The sequence below is a fragment of the Pithys albifrons genome, chromosome 5 (genome assembly GCF_047495875.1).
Source record: "Pithys albifrons albifrons isolate INPA30051 chromosome 5, PitAlb_v1, whole genome shotgun sequence".
NCBI classification, from domain to species: domain Eukaryota; kingdom Metazoa; phylum Chordata; class Aves; order Passeriformes; family Thamnophilidae; genus Pithys; species Pithys albifrons.
In genome coordinates, this window is record NC_092462.1 from 12282188 (window position 1) to 12306882 (window position 24695).

The window sequence follows — 24695 nt, forward strand, 5'->3', positions numbered from 1 at the left end:
ATCAGGCACAGCATTAGCAGCCGGGCAATGGAGGGGATTGTCCTGCTCTGCTCTGCACTGGGGCAGCCTCAGCTGGAATATTGTGTGTAGTTTTGGACATCACAATATAAGAAAGATATTAGAGAGTGTCCAAAGTAGGGCTGTGAGGATGGTGAAGGGTCTGGAGGGGAAGCCATATGAGGAGTGGCTGAGGTCAGTCTGTTTGACCTGAAGGAGACAGAGAGACCTCACTGTGGTCTTCAGCACCCTCGTGAGGGGAAGAGGAGGGGCAGGCACCGATCTCTTCTCTGTGGTGACCAGTGACAGGACCCAAGGAAGCAGCATGAAGCTCAGTAGTGTGAGGTTTAGGCTGGATGTCTGGAAAAGGTTCTTCACTCAGAGGATGGCTGGGCACTGGAACAGCTACCTAGGGCAGTGGTCACAGCATCAAACCTGCCAGAGCTCAAGAAGCATTTGGATAGCACTATCAGCACATGGTGTGATTCTCGGGGCTGTCCTCTGCACGGCCAGGAGCACGACTCGAAGTTCCTTGTGGGTCCCTTCCAGCATCACAGGACTAGGTGTTCCTTGTGGGTCCCTTCCGGCATCGCATATTCTGTGATCCTATGAATGTATGACTACTGTTACCGCAGCAGGTCAGTGCTCCTTGCTGTGGCGAGGGCGCAGGAGTGTCACGGCACTGCCAGGGACCCACAGGCTCTGTGGGGCAAACTGCAGCAATAGCAACCAGGACCAGCGGGCCGGGCGGGACCATCCCTGCCCTCCGGGAGCTGAGCTGAGCTTCTCCAGCCCTCCGGGGTCTGGGCCGTGGCTCCCGTACCCGCCGTGCTGTTCGGGGCGGGGTGGGGCGTGACGGGAGCACCTCCCCCGGGCCGTGTCCCCGCGTCCCCCGCGCCAGGCCCGGCCCCGCCGCTGAGCGGAGGGCGCGGCTCCTCCCCCGGGTGGGCGGGGCTTAGCGCGCGCGCCCGCCGGTGTTACCGCGGCTGCGCCTCGCCCGCCGCCGCCGCCGCCGCCGCCGCCATGGACAGCGACGAGGAGACGCTGGAGGAGGTCGTGGAAGGTGCGTGTGCCGAGGGCGTGGGGAGACGCCCAGCCTGTCGTGGCGGGGGCACCGGTGACGGCGGGCGGTGCTGGAGGAGACTGAGGGGGACGTGGGGCGGTGGCGGCGGTGGCGGCCGGAGCAGGGCGCCGGGGCCGGCGGTAGCGCATGACATCAGCGGGCTTATGCAACGGGCGGGCCGGGGCCGCCGCCGCGCACGTGGTGGGGTCTGACCGAGCCGAGCCGTGTCCGTGAGGCCGGGTGGGCGCCGTGTCCGTGGGGCCGGGTGGGCGCCGTGTCCGTGGCACTGAGTGGGAGCCGTGTCCGTGGTACCGTGGGGGCCGTGTCCGTGGCACTGAGTGGGAGCCGTGTCCGTGGTACCGTGGGGGCCATGTCCGTGGCACCGGGTGGGAGCCAGGCCCATGGGGCCGGAGGGAGCCGTGCCCGTGAGGCCGTGTCCGTGGGGCCGGGTGGGCGCTCCGGGAGCCTCCTCCGGCGCTGAGCGCCCCGTCGGTGGCGGGAGGCTCCGGACCCCGCACACGGCGGTGGCGTCCGCCCGGCTCTCGGTGTCAGAGAGACTGCCCTGGGTTTCTTGACTGCCCCCGCCGTGCCCCGTGCGGGCGGTGGCCCCGCAGTCCGCACTATCCATCCCGGTGCTTTCCCCGCGACGGCGGAGGGACCGGAGGATGCCTGTCCATGGGGAGAGAGCAGGGAGCCCGGCGCTGCAGCTGCGAACCTGCAGATGGGGAAGGGAGGGTGGCTGCGAGAAGTAACCGTGGCCAAATCCACGGGCGGCGGGGCTGGAGCCGTCCTCATGGGAGCGGGGCGGGCCACCTTGTATCCACAATATACAGACTGTTTGTGTTCACCTTTTCTGAGTGGAGAACTAACCCTTGGAGAGTTTTAAAGCAGAGGCACGTGCCTCGGGAAGAGGATTACGGCCGGGAACCTTGGCACGAAGGAATGCGTCTCTCCAGCGCGCTGTGTCGTCCCGTCAGCCATCCGGGAGCAGGGTACGGCTCTGGAACAAAGCAGAGCATCTCTGTGTGAAAGCACCTGCGCCCCAAAGGTTCCTTTCAGGGAACCGTGGCCCTGCCGGGAAGAGCGATCCGGGGTGTTCGGATACGGGGATTAAGCACAAGGAGCAAGGAGCTGCTTGTGATAAGATGCCGGTGTAATGCCCATTGTTCCCCCACGGGCTGCTCCGCATCCTGTGGCAGCAGGATTAGGCCTCGAAAGCGTGTTGCTCCAGAGAAGGCATTTTGCACGGCGTCTTAGTCTGACAACAGATGCGAGCGAAGCAGCTGCTGCTCGGATCTGGGTTTGTCGTCTAGGGATGTGGTATCTGAGCCGAAGAGAAGCTTAGTTGTGTAAAACATCGGTGTGAAGGGACTGAGGCTCTTCAAGACCAGGGAGCTACAAATGAGGTGTGCCCTGTGCCCTAAGAGATGTGGTTTCTCCCTCCTTTCCCTCCCCACTCCTCGAATCTCTGGATTGCAATAGTGTCTGGGACAAAGAGTCATAATTTTGATCCCTATATCACAGACAAAGTGTTCTGCCATATCTGGGATTTGCTTAGCATTCAGCTAAGGAAATGAATTTTTAAGCGTATTTTATTCAGTAGCGTATGTGAATGTCTTTGTTTCTCTGAGTGAGACAGAAGCAGGGTGCTCTTTGGAGTTAGGATGACTGGGTGGATTTGCACTTACCCAAAGGAAGTTAGAAATATGTCAGCAATCAGCTTTTTCTTTTTTTTCTTTGTAGAGAGGAGGTTGGTTTATTGTTGTTATCCCAAAACCAGCCATCTGGCATCTTTGTGGCCAGAATCTCATATTGATGATGCACATTTTATGTCATCTGTTAAGTAATACAGACAGTCAAAGGCTTTTGTCTTTGATTTTGTCCATCAGTGGTTCCGGTAAGTGACCCCATTGTGAACCAGCCCCTATCAGTGTAATTCCTTTTCTTGAAAAATTCATGGTCTGAGCTTAAGAGGAAATCTTGAGAGATCCTTAATGAAGTAACCAAAGTGAGATTTGTAATAATTTAAAAATATGTTTAGAAATTTAGTGTTTGTTTTTGCAAGTGGAGGAGAGGGGTGAGGGGGGAAAGGAACACGCTGCTCCCACTGAAATAATGAGGATTTTTCCCATTGACTTGACCTGAAACAGAATTAGGGCCTAAAACCTCGGCCACACAGGCCAAATTACATCTCTGCTCTGAAACTTCCTGCCTTTCTCCTCCCTCCCATTGATTAAAAGAGACTGTATGTTTCTTGTTTTGTTGAAGTCGGCGGGATAATTTTTTTTAATAGGTGGAAATCTCTGCCATATTAGAATAATTGGATTCTTTGTATTGTGGCTGAGATTAAGACCCTGTATGGAGGCCATTGGATCAAAGCTGACCATTTAAGTCTCTGAGATAGTCTGTATCCTACTGTGCAAAAGTCCTGCCATGCACTCTGTATGTAAGCATGGCAGCTTTTGTGTTGGGCTTTGCATTCCAGAAAAATCTTGACAAAACTGAATAGTCACAAAGAACAAAGTTGCAAGGGAGTTTTTTTGTTGCTGTTGGTCTGTGTGGTTTTTTAAAACAGTATAATGTATCAGTATTGTCAGTGTATTTTTTAAATCAAGTGTTTTATAAAAGTTTTGCTACTGTAGTGAGGGGGAAACCGGTGCTGTATTGTTTAGGGTTTGTTAACTTACACCAGTGTACCCTTCCCATATTGATAAAACTGAGGCTTTTAATTAAAACTATAAATGTTGATATAGATTTTTTTATTCTAAAAAAGGTGTCCACATTCGAAATTTCTCTGACCTTTTAGGAGATTTGATGTAACTTCTAAAATTTCTTCTTTCTGCAAAAAAGGGTGTCCCTTGGTGAATGGGAGGAAAAAAAGCCTTTCTTCTGTTTGGAAAGAGCAGCCTCTGTTTAAAGGGTTCCCCTTCAAAGTCATTAAAAGCTTTTAGTGATGGAGCTTTTTTCCTTCTGCCTTTTGCCCTCTCTTTTTACTCTATTATTTCTCTCACTTTGGACTGTAAGCAGTCCCTGATGGTTTTTTTTACTTAAACTTTTAACTGTTTTCAGTCTAGTTTGGACTGAAGGCTTAAATTGAGAGCTCAGTGATGTGCAGGTACTGGAGAAACTTCCTGGAGCATGCATGAAAAGGGTGAAGGAGGGAATCCTGGCTCTTGGGTGAGTTCAAATACCTCACTGTTACTTTCTCCTGTACACCTTTCTAGGTGCATTTCCATACTTAATGTAACAAGTGCAGGAGATGGGTAATGAAGCAGCACAGCCTAACTTGGTTACTTTGAGAAACACTCACGGGGTTTTTTTTTCTCCCCTTCAGTGTTTCTCGAACTCTCTCACTCGCTCGCCTTTTTTTTTTTTTAAGGTAATTTTACTTGGCAGTAGAGCAGAGTTTGCCTGTGTGTTTGATGTTCTGCTGTCAAACCTTCTGGTAATTGCAAGGCTCAGACAGGCCATGTGCCTCATAGGAGGGGACTTCTCCACTAGATGTTTACGAGCCTTATCATGCCCTGGCTGTGGAGCATCCCAAGGAAGCTTATGGTGATGTGAGGACACATGGACGTGCCTGTGCTCTCTGGATACACCTGTCCCTCCAGAACCTTCAGGACTTGATTAGCTGGACATCTGAAGCCATATAGGGTGGCTGCACAGCTTGTTTCATCCCTAGGCACAAGACTCAAGGTCTGGTGGTACTGAAGTTCCTCTGCTTGCCTGCATCAGCCTGGGCTGTAATTACTACACCTCACAACTGAAGTTTGGTTCTACCTTTCCATACGTGTGTTGAACCTTTTCAGTTTAGGGTGTATTTGATCAGGGAAGAGCTTGACCCAAAGCCTGTAGGAGTGGAGGCATGTGCTGTCTCTCATCTCTAACAGGCTGTGTATGCATCACCAGAAAACTTGGGGAATCTGAGGTAATCTTTTATATAGAAGCATGAAAGAACATAAATATAGGCTAGCTTTATTTATTTGACAGTTTTCATGCAGAATTTCCACCTGCTAAAATGTCTGAATGGGAGTTTGTTACACCCGCCAGGTGTATCCCTGTGCTGAGAACAGCCCTGCTGAGCTCTGCAGCCACACCAGTGCTAAGGGCTCCAAGTTCACACGGGTAATCCAGGCAATAGCCATCGTTTAAAACACTTTTCTACCGTTTTGTTTGGGCTCTGTAGAGGCAGTTAGAGGTGTAATAGGAGCTTATTATGCTTTAACTTTGTTATATTGAGTAAAATACAGATTATGCCAGTGAGGATCCAAGTATGTTGCCCCTCTGCTTTCATCATACGCAAGAGCTGTAGTGGGGAAAACTGATATGGCTAGGAAAGGGAACAAGATGTAAAGTGAACACATCAGGAAGGCATTGGAGAACAGCATTTAAAGTATTAAATACCATGTTGAGTGACATATTGCATTATAGATACTACATGCTTTTATTTTTTTAAATTCCTCTGGATATGGCTGCAAGGTGGCACACCCACATTATCATAAGGCATGTATTTTTCAAAAGAAAAAATTAAAGCTTTTCTTACTCTGTGAATTAAAGTCTAAATATATTCTGTTCTCACCAGGAAATACATGTTTTAGACAAAGAACTATTATATTTTTGAAGATGTCTATTAATACAAGTTAGAATAATATAAACCTTGTTTCTTTTAGAAATAGTTTTTGCGAATTGTTCTCTTATCTCTCCAGTCTCTCATTTCTTTTCTTTTATTCTGACCTTTTTTTTAAGTGATGTGTTACAGAAGTGCAAACTTCACTTGTACTGAATCTGATCACTGTTCATAACAGCAATGATTTGAATTACTGTTTTGTACTAGGGACCTACTGCATTTCAAACATCCACATAATCTGAGCAGGTTTGAAATTTTATATAATAATTAATGTGTTCTATTCTTTGTCTGCATTCTGTTTCAGGACATCTAGATGATGACGGGCTGCCACATGGATTCTGCACAGTGACCTATTCATCGACTGACAGATTTGAGGGAAACTTTGTGCATGGAGAAAAGAATGGCCGCGGCAAATTCTTCTTTTTTGATGGAAGGTAGAATCTGACTCTTCAGTTTTTCTTCTGTGTTCTTCCTTGTGCTTGCAGTGATACAAACCCAATTTTCATTCATTGTATGCTGCTGACTTTCTGGATAAGATTTCTTGTTTGAAACTGTGGCTGGAAAGTTTGTTGCTGCTGTGTCCATTCCTTTGTGGGCCTGGGGACTTGGTGTGTAATGTGGTGTCTGTAGTTGTTTCCAGTGGCAGAATGAAGTGATGTGAGCTCCTTTAGCACTGTAAAGTTATGAACTAATTAGAAACTGTCAGAGCTCTTGGAAGCCATGCTGACAATTATTGGACATCCAAGTTCAAGTCCATAAGTGCAGGTGGAATTCTTTGTCTTATATAGTGCTGTACAGAGGGGGCAACTGGACTGGGAGCTGCCTGTGCCAGCCCTTGTGCACAGACATAGGACCTCGACAGAGGCTCTGCTTGGTCTTGGAAATTGTTTAGTGGTTCAAGGACTGAGTCAAATACAGGTTTGTTATCAACTCTAGTTAATCCTCTGCAAATTGCTTGTGGCCTGATTTACTTTCAGAAAGCCCCTATAATTTCCCTTTTTCACTGGGAATTGTGATAGTGAAGTTGGGCCAGTTTGTACCTGTGCTTGTATTTTCTTCTGAGGTCTTCGTTATGAACACCTTGTAAGTCCTCCTCCCCCCCACTGCAGCATTGCTCTCTGCAGTTGCTCAGAACTTCCTCCAAAGGAGCAGCAGATGTATAAAATGACACGATTCTTCATGGTTTTGCAGCTGTCGGTGGCACTATGAATAGCAGCTGTTAAACTGACAGTCGTGCTGGGTCTACTCCGCCTGCTCAGCAGAGTTCTGAGCAGGAGTGGAGGTATTGTGCTGTCTCAGTGAGTCAGCTCCTTGTCTGTATTGGCCTTTGCAGTTGCTCATACTGGGGATTGTGGATTTTTTTCATGAGAAAGATAATGTATTCATTCAGTTATGCAGAAACTGATCGGGCCTCCAAGCCTGGATGAAGAAAAATTCCCACTGTTGTTGGTAATGGGCTTATTAAACCTTCTCTGAGTAACTGCAAACCAGTACTGCCCAGCAGCTGACTTTTCCAAAATAGCTTTTTTTTTTTTAAGTTGGCAGACAGCATCTCTATGGACACATGCACATAATGCTTCTGTGCTTGTGGATGATCTCAGCAGAGCAGTTGCTGACTGTACAGTCAGAGGAACTGACCTGCTATTTTGTTTGTAGGACTGCTTCTCCACGTAATCCAAGGTACAGGCAGTGCTCTGTGGGAAAAGTCAGGTTGCTGCTGAGCCTTTTCCCTACTGTTGCCAGCTCTTCTCTCTCTCTCTCTTTTTTTTTTTCGGTTGTGTAATTTTCATAACTCTTAAAAAAATGGAACAGTTGGCTACTGATGGCTTCAGGAACTAGCAGAATGAAAATATGCAAAAATAGTCTGTAATGTGTTTTCGGAAGAAGAGTTATTTTTATAAACTATTATGTATTTTAATTTAGCTAAAGCAGCCTTTACTGAGCAGTGACTAATTACTGAAGATGTAATTTACCTACCTCTGTCCGTGTAGCAAGACTAAGGTGCTTTCTGAAATAGATGGTTCAGGAATCACAGTGTGTTGCAGGAAGAATGACCTGGCATAAAACAGGACATGCTGTTTCCATTAACTGTGCCATAGGCAAGGCCGAGTGCTCATGAAGAAGAGAAACAAATCTCCATATCTTCTCAAAACACCTCTCCCTTTGCAGAATCCTGTGCCTCCATGCAGGAAGTTACCTAGTTTCTGCACTCCTGGCTGCTGGTAAAGGCTGGAAGTTGAGCTGCTCTAGGTCTGTTGTTGCGGAGTAGCTGAGTCCTATCAGATATTGGACTGGCTGCAGTGTAGGCAATCTCATTTTTTGTGTTGAGGAATAGGACTGGTTGCCTTGTTTGGTCACTGAAGACTTTCCCCCTTCCTGGAATAGCTGCCCCCTTCCTGTTGATTATTTAAGGGAGTAGAAACCTGGAATGAAATATCAGTTGGTTCTTTCCCCCCCCCCTCCAAAAAAAGCAACAAAATCGAATATATTTCAGAGAGAGAAGCTTCACCTCTGGCATACTCCCTGTTTTGCATTGTATACTTCAGCTTCTCTTGGTGCCAGCACCTCTGGAGTGTCCTTTGCAGAGCACTTTGGCGCAGTAAGGGCGAGCACGAGAGCCATGCCTGGCACAGCTGCAGCTGCCTTTCTCCCTGAGCTGGAAGCTCCTATAAACTGACATCTCCCAGAACACAGTACAAAACTATTATTTTTAGGAAATAAAAATAATTTCTGTCAATGTGAACTTAATACCTGCAGCTGGGAAGGATATTGCAGTAAGTATTCCCCCAACCCCAGCTCTTACCACTGATTTGTTTATTAGGTAATTAGTATCTTTGGTCTCTTCTAGGCGTAATGAATAATTGGGAGACAGTACATCTGACAAATCTTGACTTTAGTAAAACTAAGTTATCAGAAATATGATCATCTGAGAAGCAAACTAGAGAAATACAGGTTAGCTCAGGCTTTGTATTAACAGGATTTTGTTTATGGAAGACACAGAAACTATTTATTCCTCCTCATACTGATCAGGTCTTAGTTGCAATTATCATATCTGATTGCAGACGCTGTACTTTGAGCACTAAGACAGAAGGGGGAACAGGGTGGAAGTGAATCACAACTGTGAAAAGTATGAAAGTTTTAAAGAACCTGAGGCTGAAGAACATTTTTCTTTAGATATCTTTCTTTTGATTTCCTTAGATGAGGTGGATCTTTTAGACACCGTTTGGAGCATAACACAAAGAGAGAAAACATGGAAATTTGAGTTACAATAAAAGAAAATACATTTCTCTGGTGCTGGAGCATTGTTGTAATTTAGAAACTTGTTAACTTCAATTAATATAATTAAAGGTAACAAGAAGAGGGTTTTTGGTGGTTTTCATTACTTAAACTGGGAGTGGCTGATTCTTTTAAAGGGTGATCCTATGTGTAGACTCTATGTGGGTTGTCAGCTACAATGAAATTCAAATCTAGTCATCTGTGTTAAACTAGAGGGGAAAATGGCATTGTTTATAGTCAAGTAAGGGCACTGATTTCTGGTAGTTCCCTCCTGTGCCCTCCTCCTTCCCTGTGCTGTGATGCTGTAGCTGTCTGTGCAGTTCTGTAGCAACCTGGTTCAAGAAATTAACCTGACTGAAAAATAAAATAGTTTTCCCGTCCCTTCGCGTTTTGCATCTGGTTTACATTGAGCCTTTTACTGTAACGTATTTTCCCATGGAAACCTCAGCCAGCTTGCCAAAGTTATGTAAAAACAGAGCATGAAGCTTTTGAAACAAGAAAGTGAATTCTGAAAAAGCATTCCTTCCACCCCTCTTGAAAATCTGTTTTGTAAAATATTGTAAAACTTGTGGAGTCATGTCCTCGCAGATGCTGTTTGGGATTATACCTTCGATGGCTGCATCTGAAAAAAAACCTGTGCAGTACACATAGTACTGCAGCTGGCTAAAAGCTAAACAGTTTGTATTCCCTTATGTTAGTTCCAACATGAGAAAGAAGCGACTGAGTAGACCTTCTTTTATGATTGTCTTCTTTATTCTTGGTGATGCAGATTGCAGGGTGTTACTGTGCCCTTCCAAAGGGTTTGCAAGTGTTTCTTTGTTCAGATCCAAGTGCAGCACGAGTTCTGTTTGACAGGCTGTGTTCCATTTTAATAGAAATACTTGAAAAATGACAGTGCTTTTAGCAGGGCCTGTACAAATGGCTGCTAAGTGCATTGCTGGGGAGCTGGCACTGAACTGTAGCAGGTTGCAGTTCGTGCTCTGTTGTGGTTCATCTGTGTGGCAGCTCAATTTCATTTCACCAGAGAGATGTCAGAAGGTCCTAATGTGAGAGTAGCCTCCCTGAGCAGTAATTCCTTCTCTGACCAGGAGTGTCCATTCGCTGCTGTAATTTGCTATTCCAACCTGCAGAAAAATGCTGTGCACTCTGATTTAGATAAGTGATGCTGTGCCCATGCAGCACACCCTGATAAAAGGACACTGTAAGTTGTTTTCTACCTTTGGAGCTCCACAGAAACAAGTTTCTGGTTTTCTTCTTGGCTTTCCAGTGTGTTGAGGCACTGGGTTCACCTCTGAGGGGGGTGAACAGTCTTCCACTGCTGTTTTCTTTCTTTCTTTACCAGCACACTGGAAGGGTACTATGTTGATGATGCCCTGCAAGGCCAGGGAATCTACACATACGAGGATGGAGTGGTCCTTCATGGCACATATGTGGATGGAGAGCTGAATGGACCAGCCCAGGAGTACGACAGTGATGGGCGGCTGATATTCAAAGGGCAGTATAAGGATAACATTCGACATGGAGTCTGTTGGATTTATTACCCGGTAAGCCTGACTGCCTGCTCTCTTTATTGCAGAATATGTACCTTTCTTTTCTCTCCATCTGAAGGGAAGTTCCAGCCAGGTGGGGGTTGGTCTCTTCTCCCAGGCACTCAGCAATAGGACAAGGGGGCACGGGCTCAAGCTCTGCCAGGGGAAATTTAGGTTGGAGATCAGAAAAAATTCTTTGCAGAGAGAGTAATCAAGCATTGGAATGGACTGCCCAGAGAGGTGGTGGATTCCCCATCCCTGGAGGTTTTTAAACTGAGATAGGCCGTGGCACTGAGTGCCATGATCTGGTAAATGGACTGGAGTTGGACCAAGGGTTGGACTTGATGATCTCGGAGGTCTTTTCCAACCCAATTGATTCTATGATTCTGTGATTCTGAAATAAACACCTACGATGACCCAGTTATGCAAAAGTCAACACACAAAAATCTGGGTAAAAGTCTGTGCTTTCTGATTTTGAATAAACCAACATACAGTTAAAACTTTTCAGCATTGAACGCTTGCCCAGTGGACAAGATTCAGCAAAGCTACAAGATGCCTCCACTATTTTCATGTTCCAGGGATGCCGGCCCCTTGGAAGTCCATTTATATGTAGTTTGTCAGTAATGAAAAAATAGCATGTATAATAGTTTATGCATTATCTCTTTGAGAAGGTGGACCAATAGTTTTGCCACTTTGTAGTGCTGGCTGCAAGTGAGGAACGTGGAAACCGTACAAGTTACAGTTATACTTTGTCTCCATTTCTTCAGGGTATGTTGTGGAGTTTGGCTTTGCCCAACAAATCAAATGTAACAGTATGAGAGCTGTGCATCTGAGTGGAGTGTGGACAAGTGCTGTGCTAATTAAACAAGCTAGAATTCTATCTTTCTGATTTTTCTTAAAACTTCAGATGTTCCTCTGTAAAACTTTTGGAAAAATTTTTGATGTTCTTTCACAGCCATACTAGTTAAGGCAATAATGGTGGTACTAGTTTTTAGAGGAGTTTTAATGCAAATATTTTGAAGTTTTAATGACTGTTCAACCTTACCTTTCGGTCTTTATCTTGTGCCAAGAAGGGGGAAACATCTGCATGTAATTAAGCTGCTGGTCAAAACACAGTCTATTTCTGTGCTACATAGGGCACAAACTTCAGTTTCAAATTCTTTTTAAATTGTTTACCACTGGCTGTTAATTTTATTTATTGGTTTTCACTATTGCCATTAAGAATATGATAGGATCAACAAATGCTTTGGTTTACACTGCCAAGAGTTTTTCAGTCCTAGTATATAATAAACAGCTGACCCTTCAGTTTGTGTATCTCCTGCTTCATCTTCCAGCTGACAAAGTGCTGTTGTACCTTCTGGAAATGTGGGTAATTAGAGGTTGTTTATCATCTTGCCAGACTAAAGTATGCAAAATGTTCCAAAAAAAACCCCTTTGCCATGGAAGGAATTCTTTCTTCATGATTCTGTGCATGATGCTCTGTGCACCAGTTTTTTCCAAGACTTAAGGTTCTCTGTTCCCTGCTACAGCCTGCTTGAAACTCTTCCATCCTTGCGGTTGAACAAAATGATGTCGCTCTGAAATAGAGTCGGCGCAGTGGTCTTGATCTAAATCAGTCTGCTGCCACATCACACCTGCTGGTTTTGCTGCAGGGTGTTATTTGGAGATGCTTCCTTGTCCTTTTTGAAATAAACACCTCAAGTGGTTAGACCTGTGCTAATCTGTGCATCTCATTCTGAGTTCTGTAAATAGACCTAACCTGAGTTGCCGGCAAATCACAGATGGCAAAGCCCAGGGCTAAAATGGGTAAACCTTAGAGAGAAAAAGTGTTGCTGCTGATGGCGTTCAGCAAACAGTTGTTCTCATTGAGCACCCCCTGACATTGCTGGGGGGATGCTGGGTCAGAGAAACACTCCAATCAACCAGCTAAATTTTTTTTCTTATTAGTCTCAGGTCTTTTGAGGTACCATGAATTACCAGCGAGCAAAGCAGGGTTTAAATTTGTCTTTTCTCCAGCACAGTATCACACTAACCAAACTTGGACACCTGTGTGGCTTTGGGCCTTGGTTTGCAGACTCTTCACATAAAAGTTTTGCCAGTTTAAGCTCAGCATTTGTATCACATGGAAGGAAAGACCTTGGGTTTTACCAATTCCAAGCAACATAGAAAACACAATTCATTTCTATTACCAGTTTTATCCTAACTGGAATGACTTCATCCAGCTTCTGCCTGTGTCTTTTTTTCCTCTCTCATGTGCATAGTTTCACATCTGAACTTACTGTAGCTGAGTGTGCTTTGTAAAAAAGTTGAGGAAAATTCATTTACTGAAGACAGTATAGTATAGCTAAATGATTTTTGCCTTTTCTTTCCTGCCTGTGCTTTCAGGATGGAGGCAGCCTTGTGGGAGAAGTGAATGAAGAAGGGGAGATGACTGGAGAGAAAATAGCCTATGTGTATCCAGATGGAAAGACTGCATATTCTGGAAGGTTCATAGATGGAGAAATGATAGAAGCAAAACTGGCAACTCTGACAGCTGTCGAGGATGGGAAACCTCAATTTGAAGTAGCACCAGGCAGTAAGTTCAGCTAGCACAGAAACTTGTGTTCTCCCTACCAACTCTGCTACAGACAGCTTGGTTTCTGTCATGTTCCCCACCAGAGATTCTGGCTGTGATAAGTGTTAAGTGAGAGACCCTTTCTCTTAATTGTAAAGTTGGGTAGAGGGGCAGGTGGAGTGATCCCTTTGCTTTTGGAGCAGGCAGGAAGTGACCCCTTCATGATCCTGCCCTTCTCTCAGTCATGTGCTGATGGGCACAGTCCTGTTTGTCACACACACCACTGTCCTCTGTGCCAGCAGGAAAACCTGCTTCACCATGTTGCTGCTGGCACAGTTACAGGCTTTTTGTTAGTAAAATAACTACAAGTGGAGAGGGAGGCCCTGGTTTGGTTGTAGCTTTGACATCTGGCTCTGTGCAAGTCAATGTTAGCACTGTGAATGTTCTGGCACCTGTGTCACTGGGCTGGAAGGACACAGGGATTGGAGTTAGTGAACTAGATTCTGTCATTGTATAACAGTGATTCACCAGCACTTCAGTCTGTCTAGTCCTGCTGATAACAAGTGGCTGTGAAGTGCATGGGGGCAGGGTGGTGCCTCTGTCCCGAGCAGCCAGTGCTCCTTCTCCAGGGAGACCTACAGTTCTGGAGTGAGTTTGTTGCTCTAAGGTGTGTGTGATGTTTTGGAGGTGTGTGGGTTAAGCTGCGGGCAGGGCCATGAGTAACAAGCAGGGACCATGATAATGCATTTTGCCAGCAAAGGGTGTCTCACTTGATACGAAGCAGGCACATCAAATGCATGTGAGTTTATTTTTCAAGTCTCTCCGTTGTGATTGCAAGTCAAATTTTAACTTAAAACTTCTATGAGGGTGCAGTTGTGCTTTGTAAATAAGATTAAGTTACACTCTGGAGGAAGCGCCTTTTCAGCCAGAACAGGTCTTGGACATCAGGGGCAATGACCTTTTATCAAACTTTGTAATACTCTGTTTTGTGGGGGTTTTTCCCCATCTTATTTGCACCTTCATCTTAAACTATCTCCCAGATAGTCCTCTGGCTGCTGGGAAAGGGACATAAGAATATAATTAGAGCTGTACCCCACTGAGTTGCTTGTTAATGACAAGAAATAAATGACTAGCAAGTGTGCTTTTTGATTACTAAACATTATCTTCTGGCTGAAGTCTCTTCAGGATTTGGACTAGAAAATAATTCATGTTTGAAATAGTCTAAGTTTTTTATAATTAATGTATTATTGAACAAATATATCCCTTTAAGTTTTGCTATACTTTTAAATTACATCTAGACACTCTGGGAGAGTCAGTTTTGAAAGAGTGTCCAGTCCTCCTTTGCAAGTTGGTAGTTTGAAGAACATAAGTATCACCTCTTAGTGTTAATACTGCTGCTCTAGTATGTTGAGGGGAAAAAGTAATCAAGAAGCAGTGTCTCACTGAAGGCTTTTTATAGGCACAGTTCTGTTTAGTACCTTTTTTTGGAAGCGTAATATTTTTTGCAGCCATTAAAATTTTATTTTTGAATGTCTTAATTAAGTTAAAAGGTTGCATGCTTTCAGTACTGCCAATTAGTTTATTTCCTTTGTTGATTTTTGGGTTTTTTTAGGCCCAGTATACAGTTTTGACAAGTCTACTTCATCCTGCATTTCCACAAATGCCCTTCTTCCTGATCCTTATGAATCAGAAAGGTAGGCTTTTTTCTTTCTCCTCATATTTGTTTGCTACTAGATACATATTTAGGACCTAATTTCTCAAACCTTTTCTTGTCTTAAGATTTTTAAAAAATGGTGTGTAAGGGCTTGTGAAATGGAGGCTGTTACTGTACATCAGTCAGCATTTGACTTGATTGACTTTCTTCCTGATTCACATAATAAAATTGTACTCTGGTGGATGAAACACTATTTTAAGAGATTAAACTAGAATAATTTCTTAGCGTTTCAAAGAAGTGATCAGTCAAGCCCTGGACTCCAGTAAAGCTCACACATACAACGTTCTGACCAAAAAAATGTGTAGTTCCCTGTTTCCTAGATGTGTAACTACAGGGTGCTGCATTCAGTGTGTCTTGCTGGGATGGCATGTGTTGTACAAAATTTTCTGCCCTCCCTGCAGATGTAGGAAAGCAGCAAGAGTAAATCATCAGCCCCCACTTCCCACCAAATGTCAGTTTTGCCAAAATAGAGAGAATGTATGGAAGAGTGGAAGAGAAGGAGTTCCATTTAGAGGGTTTTAATTATTATTCTTTTTATTATTAGCTTTATTGTTATATTGAAATATTATTCTTTATCCCAGTAGTGTTGTGATAATAGTCTTTGAAAATTAAAACTGTAGCAAATCACTAATTCCATGCCCTCTTTCTCCTGTAGGGTATATGTGGATGTCTCTCTCATTTCCAGTGCTGGAGAAGGATTGTTTTCAAAAATAGCAGCAGAAGCCAGTACAGTGATGTCCTTTTACAACGGAGTGCGAATTACACACCAGGAGGTAAAGAAGAGAAAAAAGTCAGTCTGAATTTTCATTGCTCCTTCTGAAATTTTGTTCTCTTAGGGTTTTATACCCATCACCTTCCCACCCTTAAGATTTAATCTGATGGAGTTGAATTGGAAGAAAGTGCATGTTCATCTATGTGTAGATTAAAAAAGAAGTGGTGGTTGGTGTTTTTTATTGACATGCACACATGGAAAGCTTTAGTTGCCTATATTTTGAATGTTGGCTGACAAAGTTGACCCCTCCACACAGACACTGGATTTTTGCCTTGTAAACTAGGTAGACAGCAGAGACTGGGCCCTCAATGGAAATACAATATCCCTGGATGATGAAACAGTCATAGACGTGCCAGAGCCCTACAACCACGCTGCCAAGTACTGTGCCTCGCTGGGGCATAAGGCCAACCATTCTTTCACTCCCAACTGCATCTACGATCCGTGAGTAGAGTCCTGTGTTTTGGGGCAGAAGCTGCAGCCCAGCTGTCCAGGCTCACAGGGTGTCTCTGGGCAGCTGGATGAGGAGCAGTGGTGGGGTGGGAGTAATGAGTTCTGGCATTGAAGGAGTTTCTGCTCAACTGGGCTGAGTTGGAAATGAGTTGGCATTGCGGGCTCTTGATGTCTGTTGTGACTTACACCATACAGCATCCTGAATTTTGCAGCTGTGTTAGTTTTGTCATGAAATTTATGAGCTGCTTCTTGATTCTAAAAAAGCATAATCAGGGCTCTCTAAATCCTAGCTTGGCTGGGCCTGCACTGTCCTTAGCTGAACTACGATGCTTGACCAACACCATCCAATTTGCTGTTGTTTCTGAAACTCAAAAAAATAAGCATCTTGCTGCTCTGCACCTGGTACAGAGCACTAGGAAACGTTTCATGTAACCATCTGCTCATACCAAGATGTAAACAAACACACCTGTGGATTTATCTATGTAGAAAATAGTTTTCCTTCATTAAATAAGCCAGGTTTCTTTACCGTGGGACCCTGAGAGAAGATGTACAGAAGTATGTTACGATTGCTAAGTGGTTAACCTGTACTAAGATGAGCAGTTTTCCAAGCTCTCCAGACTGTTTTCCTCTGCAAACCCGAGGCATGTGGCAGTGATTAACTGTTTTATTTTTATTACAAACAAGAAATGTTGCAGGACTGTTGAAAAACTTCAAATAACAAGAGCTACACAAAACTACTTTGATACATCATTATTTTTGCTCTTAAACTTTACAAGGTTGACTCAAAGCAGTCTGTTCACCTGATTTTAGATTATGGAGTATGACTGAACTGTGAGGGACTTCTCAAACTGTGGAAGGGGCTAGCAGAGTCTAAACTGACAGCTGAGCCTAGTAAAACTTTTTTATTTGGTTGGTTGGTTTTTTTGCTAGGTTTGTTCATCCTCGCTTTGGGCCCATCAAGTGTATCCGTACCATCAGGGCTGTGGAGAAGGATGAAGAATTAACAGTGGCTTATGGATATGATCACAACCCCATTGGGCAAAACGGGCCCGAAGCACCAGAGTGGTACCAGCTGGAACTGAAAGCTTTCCAGGCTGCCCAGCAGAAGTGAAACGGGAGCGTCTTCTCCGTTCAGCAAACTGAAACAGAAACTTGGATCTATGCACTACCTTTATACTGAAAACTGGACAACCAGGGATTGTTCATGCTGTTGCATCATAACTTTGCATTCTGTGTTAAGAGATAAGTTTCTTGCATACTAACTAGGTTTGACTGTGTTACTCATAGCAGATTTAAAATTAGCTAGTGTTGCACCAGTCTTATCTGGAGAAATTATTTAATATTCTATACAAGATGTGGTATTCTTTGGTAGCTTCTGCTTTTGCACCATATGCAAGGATGCCAAAAGACTAGACAAAAACTAAAATGGGTATATTGTTCACTTTTAGTCGGCAGACTTAGTGTTGCTCTCTATCTGCCTAGGCATTATTGTGCAACTGCATTTTGCATACATGCCACTTGTGATGATAACAGTAATATTTTGATATTCTCTAATAGTAGCATAATTTTGCCTTTTTAAACCTTTGATCTGAATCTTGCAATAGAGCAGTTTATTTATTAGCATATAGGAGGCTGGGTTTTAACTCCCCTTTCCTCTTGTCTGAACATTGTTCTTTCTACAAATCCTCTTTTGCAGGAGAAAATCCTTTCTAACTAGTGGAAAGGCTTGTGTGTGTACGTGAGAGTGCTGTGTGTTGGTCTTTGTGGCTCTCTAAATAGTATAGCAACATGTCCAAACATAATATTTATCTAGCCTTTCTGGCTGGCTTATTTTATTTAATTTATTACTATGATGTGCAAATGAAACTGTTCTTTGCATGAAGATTTTCTGAAAGGATAGAACAGATCCGCTTGCTGGAGGACTTTCAGAAATTTGCATTCTGGAAGGCAAGTGCATTTACTTGCATCAGTGTCCATGAGTTTCACCTGCTAGAGCGGCCAGTTCTCAAGGCAAAAGTTCTGGCAATGAGATGCTTGCATCTCATAAATTCTCTGAAAGGAGGTGTATGTATCTGGGGACAGGCAGTAGTACTAGGTAAAGGAATGCTGTATCTTTTGTACGTGTTCAGTTGACAAAGAATATAGCCTTGTAGCCATCTTTTAGTAGTACTGGCTTAAGACACAGTGAATTAATATAGCATGAGGCATCAAAAGAAGATTTTTTTTTTTAAAGAAAAGATACGAAAAGATTGTTTTTGAACGACAAACAATGAATGTAAAAACATAACTCACTGCTCATATTTAGAAACAGTGGTCAATCCATAGCTTTGTTGTAGCCAACAGTGGGGGCTTGTGAATATTCATCTGTAGGGCTGTTCTGGGGTTTTTCAAGGGTAGGGAAATTCTGCATTTTTCAGATACTGTACTGGTCTTGCCTAATGCTGTATAAGAGAGAAATAATGTATTGTCTCGGTCTGGATACTGGAGCCTTTCTGAGACTCTGATGCTCTCTTTTGGGTTTAGCAGCTTAGGAAAAACTCAAATGCATTTGCAACACTTTCTTTAAATGTTTGTAGTTTAAAGAAGTTTGTATATATGTAACATAAATGATTTGGGAATCAGACCTACCTTTCTATTGCAACACATTTTGGTTGTTTGCTTGAATGGTTGGAAGTGTCTGGGGAGCTATTGGCTGTCTGGGGAGCTATGCAGGGAGGGTGCATCAGGGACCTGCAAGTGGAAGAATGAGGTTGCTGTTCTGTGCAGTCTTGAGAATCCTAAGCAAAGGCAGGAATTATTCCTAAGAACCTCTCTAAACTGGGGCTCTGTTTAGTCCCTGTGACTGGTCACAAACCTTTTCCAGCACCTCACCATTTAAGCTTGCACTGTGCATGTGCTGGTGCAGAGAACAGGTAGGCTCAGGGCATTTTTACAGTTTCAGTGGTGATCTGAATGTGAGCTGTGGCACCTCACGTCTTCTTGTGCTGGAGACTCATGTGCAGCTCCAGCGCATTTTGCCCTAGGCAGGCAGCTGGCAGAGGTGACAGCTCAGGGACTGAGTTGAGTGGCAGATAGAACCGAACCTCACAGGTGAGGGGGAGTTCTCAAAGGTCAGTCAGGAGCACAGTTTCTGCAAATGATCCTCAAAAAGAAATGTGCATGACTTGATCTTTCCCTGCCTGCTCACAGGTCATTACTTTAGATCATCAGCGAATTGCAGAAAAGCATTCCTTTCTGGTAGGGAGCTGTCATGTGCCTCTAGAGCATTATTCTGCCAGGACCATGAAGTTTGCTATTGATAAAAGTTGAGGCTTAAGTGCAGGGAAGAGGAGAGGGAAGATAAGTGACTGAACCCTGCTGGGAATGAATGTTAACTCCTTCCACAGTCTTGATAACCTGCTTTGGACTGCTGGCCTCTCTGTGCTCACTGAAGAATTGTGCTTAAAATGTTCCAATCTCTAGAGCTCCTTTGGCTTCATTCCTGATCAGTCTCTGATTCCTCTGCTATCTCCTCTATGTTTTAATAGATTTGTCAGTCTTCATATTGCCTGATTTTTGAGATCAATAGAAGATAGGTGCTCTTTATGTGTCAGGCTTTGAAGATTGTATCCTAAAATAGGGAAATTCAAGGAAAAAAAGCGGTACCAAGGTATCCTGTGTGTTCTCATAAAGCTTGGTGACAGTCAAGCAGATTCTTTTGCACAGGTGTGTAGCCTGGTAGCATGCCACAGCTGTGGCTCTTGTCTCTGTTAGCTCTGCTGTCCTTCTCTCTGCTCTGTAAAATGTTGGTCCTTCTATAGTTCCCTTCTTCAGTGACCAACCTTCTATAACAGTCATGATTATGAAGCTGCTTTGGCTTGATTCAGGACCAAGCCTTTTAATTCTTCTTTGTTTTCTTTCTCTTTCTGGTCTGTTAGAGTGGAGATGGGTGGGGTGGTTTTTCCCACTGGGTAGCAAAAGGGCTCAGTGTGTCCTTCAGAGGTGTGCATTGGCAGCCACTGGTTCAAACACAGGTTAGCTACAGAACTCCAAATAATGCCTTAACTCGGTCAGCATATTGCAGCTCTGCTCCTGGGGCTCAGGCGATAGCACGACCAGCTTTGCAAAACTATTTATCAGTAGTATGATGACATATCCATAGACATGAGACCCACACCAAACCACGGTTTTATTTTGGGGCAGAGGAAGCATTTTGCAAAGAAATCCATTTGAGTCTGTGGGATGCAGCTGACTTTGGGTGAATATGCAATAAATAAAGAAGCTCCACTTCTCAAGTGTCTGGCCAAAGACCTGTCCTGTTGGCACAGAAACTGAGGGGAGAGCTGATGCCTGTCAGCTGAGCCCGGGTGAGCAGCTGGCTCTCAGAATACCTGTTGTGACTAAAGAACAGCATAGGAGAACCTGGAATTGTTGCTGTTTTCAGGTAGGGATCAGTTCCCAACATCTGCCTTTAGTCTGTAGTGCTGCACATTGCTCCTGTGTGATGGGATGGTTGTTGCCTGAGTTCCTTTATGAGAAGGAGCCTGTATTAGAGGCTGCTGATTGTCTCTTATAAAAAAGAAAATTTGAAGTGGATCTTCCTGCAGTGGCAGCACAGCATTTTGTCACCAGGAATACAGAAGCCTAGTTTTCTGGAGAAATGATTTCATTGGAGACAAGAGAGTATGAGAAATTAGAGCTGAGAGCTACCTGCTGCTGGTCACTCCTCTGGATAAGAAGGAAAAGGGCTTAAGCCGTGGAAGGGGTGTCTCAAGTTGAGTCTCGAGCTATAATTTTACTTTTGGGGATCTATTAAAATATCTGATTTTCCTTCACAAATCTGAAAAGGGTTTTTTCTTTTTTGTTTTGTTTTTTTTCTGTAGTAGTTATAAAACCTTAACATTCATAAAGTCTTACTGTTGAAGAAGTCAAAGGAAATCCGTGGATATGGCTCTTCAGCAGTTGGAGTGAGAGCTATGAGAGCTTCTTGACTTTTTCCACAGTTGCAACAGTTGGATGGCCCATGCTGTTAATGCAGTGCAGGTCCTGGGTGACTCCCTGTGTGGGTTTGGGACCTTTGGGAGGCCACTGCTCAGCTGTGAAAGGCTCCATGTTTTGGGAGTCACAGGGCAGCCTTCTCAGCGCAGCTTCAGCGTTGCACACTGTTGGCAGTGGCTGTGGTTTCTTTCCCAGGGTTGTAGCCTCTTGCTGGTGTGTAAGCAAGAGCTGCATCAGCGATTTCTCACCCCTCTGTCAGGCACTGGAGGAGCAGAGTAGCCAATATATCCTGTCTGGCAAGAGAAACTGAGAAATAGTGGAAATCGCCACTTTTCTGTTTCCTTCCCAGCTGGCTGCCCTTGTCCTTCAGCCAAAACCAGTGCTCACTGCTTGGGTTGCACCAGGGGCTGTACAGTGTCACTTCTGTCGCAGGGACCTTTGTGATTTTTGTCCTTTCACTCAATTTGATAGTCTCTAGGAAAATGCTGCCATTGTGGTGAGGTAACATGTTATACAGAGCCAGTTACCTGCTGCTTTGTTTTCCTGTGGCACAGCAGAATCGCTGGAGCTGTGGGTGCCTGAGGAATTCACCTCCATGCACTTAAAAAAAAAACAAAAACAAAACCAAATTGTTTTGGAAACAATGTTACTGAAGTGTCTCCTTACATGCTGGGGTGCTGCATTAGACGCCTCTTCCTCACTTTCGCTGCGCTGTCGTGTGCTGAGAGCATCTGGGCGAGGAGAGCAGGCGTGGGAGCAGCTTTGCCTGTGGGTGTCCGTGGGCTTCACGCTCACCCGTGCCCCGGGCTGAACTTGCTCCTTTTGCTTTGTGTACTGGAAACATGAGAACTCTATTTTTTGGACAACGAATTTCTAAGCAGTCTTATAAGGGATTTTTAAATAAAAAATTTAAAAATAAAAAAAAAGGTGCAAGATTGAGTGCATGTTTACTTGCCCCAGATCAAAGGTTTTGAACACTAAGGTCACTATCTGTTGAATGGACCCTCCTCTTGGCGCTCTTCTGTCTCCGGGCAATGGAAGCTCCTGCTCTTTTCCTCTACCAGTTTTACTGTAACTGTATTTTTTCCCCCTAGGAGAAATATACATACAAAAATAGTAAGCAATTAAATGTTCAAGCCATAAAATCATGAGTGTGGGAAGACGCTCTTCACGAGTTTTAACGTTTGTATGTAAAATGATGTTTGTATGAAATATTTTCATGGTAGAATGAATATTTAAACAAAAAAGTTCCAGTAAGACCTAAATCAAATTTAAAGGGATGTCTTTTTGTAAGATGCAAGTGTAATTGAATACCAGTAAGTAGAAAATTATTTTTTTAAGGGGAGATGCAACAAATGATCCTTAGAATTACAAATGGTCATTTCTGCTATTTGGGAAAGTATTTATGCAGCATTACAAGCAGCTGCCATAAATAATTGCAATAGCAAGGCTAGTCACATTTTCAAGACATACCTCTCAGCTTGTCCCTTCATAATACTGTACAAACAACCCATCCCTCCTTTCTGCAGACTCCCTCCTAGAAAACTTTTCCTACTCTAACTGTAATGAATTTAACTCTGAGCTAAGATCCAGACTAAAATTGTGTATTATTTAACAGTTTCTGCTGGGCCTTCTGCTGTTTTAATACTCTTTAGCCCATAATTACTGGGTGTCTCTGTTCTGAAGAACTAAGTGCTAAAGAATAATCTTTGGGGTAAGCTTATACACGTGTTAGCAGTTAACCCCGGAGTATTTAACTTGTATACAGTACTTGATAGGTGTTTTATGACATTTGTACTCGAACTATGAGCCTTACTGAACATCTGTAGGTTTATTCATGACTTTTAAAAATGGATAACTCTAAGAAAGATGTTTACATGAATGATGATTGCCCTTCCTTTGATGTTATGATTGAGGTTTTTATAGTGTGTTTGGGCGTATGTGCAAGAAAGCAAGAAAAGTGTTTCTGGTGAAAAACAGACTTGACAAACATTTGTAATAAGTTTTAAAGATTGCTTTAATTGCGCTATGAAGGCAATGCAGATATTAAAATATTCAACAGAAAACTGTTGTCTCTTCTTGTTACTTGTGTGTCACATTTTTGGGCATCCTCTGACCTCTACCCCCTTGCTTGTGTGGCCATGGTTGCCCCTGATGCAGGGGAGCAGGATTTCACACAGCACACACCTAGACCGTGTTATATAAATAGTGAATGAAAAGAACACTCCTGATACCACTGCCTTATTTTTTTCTGGCACCTCTGCTGCTTATTCACTTCTCTCTTTTCAATGCACGTAACATGGGCTTCAGTTGTGTTGTGGTTTGGCAGAACATCCTCCTTGTATATGCCAAAGTGCCTTTGACACTTGCAGTTTAGAACATGTGAATGTGCCCTGGTATATTTTTTTCTGAGGCAGTAGGATGTGCAGCAGTGGTGCCTTCCAGAAAGGTTAATCTACTCCTCTGTCTCCTAATTCCATGTGCACATCCTGCTGGGTGAGTGGCAAGGAAAGGGAAAGTACTTTCAGTGTCTGCCCTGCCTTCCTCAATGCTTCCGTACCTGCCTGTCTTAGTTTGAGGGAAAACCCAAAATGTTTACCAAAAAAGCAGTGAAGAGGATTCCTCCACAATAATCACATCACTCTTTATTAAATTTAAGAAAAGGAACTTTAATTAGAAAATGGATATAAGAAGGATAACTGTTCTTAACTATTATATATATCCACATATATATGTGGATATATAGATATAACTGTAAACAGACCAGAGCAAACTACTCCCCCAGCACCAAAGGTAAAAAAGCAAAGAGACCACCCCCAGAACGGTAGATTCCTCCTGGAGCAGTGTCCCACCTCGGCTGGCTGCAAGATGAATTCTCAGTCTTTGTCCCAGCGAGGCAGACGAGCAGGGAGCACTCAATAAACTCTCTCTCTCTCTCTCTCTCTCTCTCTCTCTCTCTCTCTCTCTCTCTCTCTCTCTCTCTCTCTCTCTCTCTCTCTCTCTCTCTCTCTCTCTCTCTCTCTCTCTCTCTCTCTCTCTCTCTCTCTCTGTCCTTTGTCCCAAATGAAGAAGGAATAAAGCTGGGAGTGGAGGAAATGGCGATAGTTCCCAGGAATCTCCTGCAGTCCAAAACGATCCCCAGGAAGAGGGAAAAGGAGGTCTGCAGTGTCCTGAAGCAGCTGTGTCTCTCCTCTTTTCTCTTTCTCTCCGAAGCTCAGGATGCCCAGAGATGGAGGGGGAAAAGCAAAGAGCAGACCCAGAAAACGAGAGCTCACCAGCAAACCGTGGCTCTTTTTCTGCTGCCCAAAGAAAAAAAAAAAACCACTAAAAAGTCAAAGCAACACAGAGGGAACAAAGAAAGAAAAAACCTTTCCCCACCCCCAGGTGCTGGGGTTCTGTTTTCTCTCCACCTACCATTAAGCTTGAATGTGAAAGCCATCAGCTATCTTTTGTCCTCACTCCTGGGACTCCAAGCCTAAACCTTTTGTGTTGGTACGGTGAGAAAAATTCTCTGAGGGGGCTTCTCCCAACACCACCTTCCTGTGTTCGAACCTTTAACACTGCCTTACTCCTATGTGATTGCATTGCTGTGGTAACTCATGCCTGTGTGCTGGGTGTAGGTGTGCAAAGATTGTGCTCGGCCCTCTCTACAAGGGGGGAATGTTTGGCCCTCCTTTAGGGTCAAGGATGCAGATAGGACTTGACATTGCCCCTTGAACCTTCACGATCCTCAGGC

At 44.1% G+C, this 24695-nt stretch overlaps 1 protein-coding gene across 2 annotated transcripts; it reads left to right on the forward strand.

The window, feature by feature from the left end:
• The first annotated feature begins 979 nt into the window (after window positions 1-979).
• On the forward strand, window positions 980-23019 carry SETD7 (SET domain containing 7, histone lysine methyltransferase). Of its 2 annotated transcripts, XM_071555721.1 has the most exons (8): window positions 980-1060; window positions 5992-6121; window positions 10306-10507; window positions 12878-13067; window positions 14659-14740; window positions 15416-15533; window positions 15816-15973; window positions 16913-23019. In XM_071555721.1, exons 1-8 carry the CDS (start codon window positions 1021-1023, stop codon window positions 17091-17093), a joined length of 1101 nt encoding a protein of 366 aa, XP_071411822.1. In that variant the 5' UTR covers window positions 980-1020; the 3' UTR covers window positions 17094-23019. The 2 variants fall into 2 exon arrangements, with proteins under 2 accessions (XP_071411822.1, XP_071411823.1); XM_071555722.1 differs by lacking the exon at window positions 16913-23019 and having other exon boundaries at window positions 15416-15550; window positions 15816-15903.
• The last annotated feature ends 1676 nt before the right edge of the window (window positions 23020-24695 follow it).

Excerpts from the sequence above, each read along its gene's own strand:
- SETD7 (XM_071555721.1), top strand. The coding sequence starts at position 1,021 with ATGGACAGCGACGAGGAGACGCTGGAGGAGGTCGTGGAAG. Across the intron at positions 13,068-14,658 it reads ATTTGAAGTAGCACCAGGCA|GCCCAGTATACAGTTTTGAC; the intron begins GTAAGTTCAGCT and ends GGGTTTTTTTAG. Across the intron at positions 15,974-16,912 it reads CCCAACTGCATCTACGATCC|GTTTGTTCATCCTCGCTTTG; the intron begins GTGAGTAGAGTC and ends TTTTTTTGCTAG.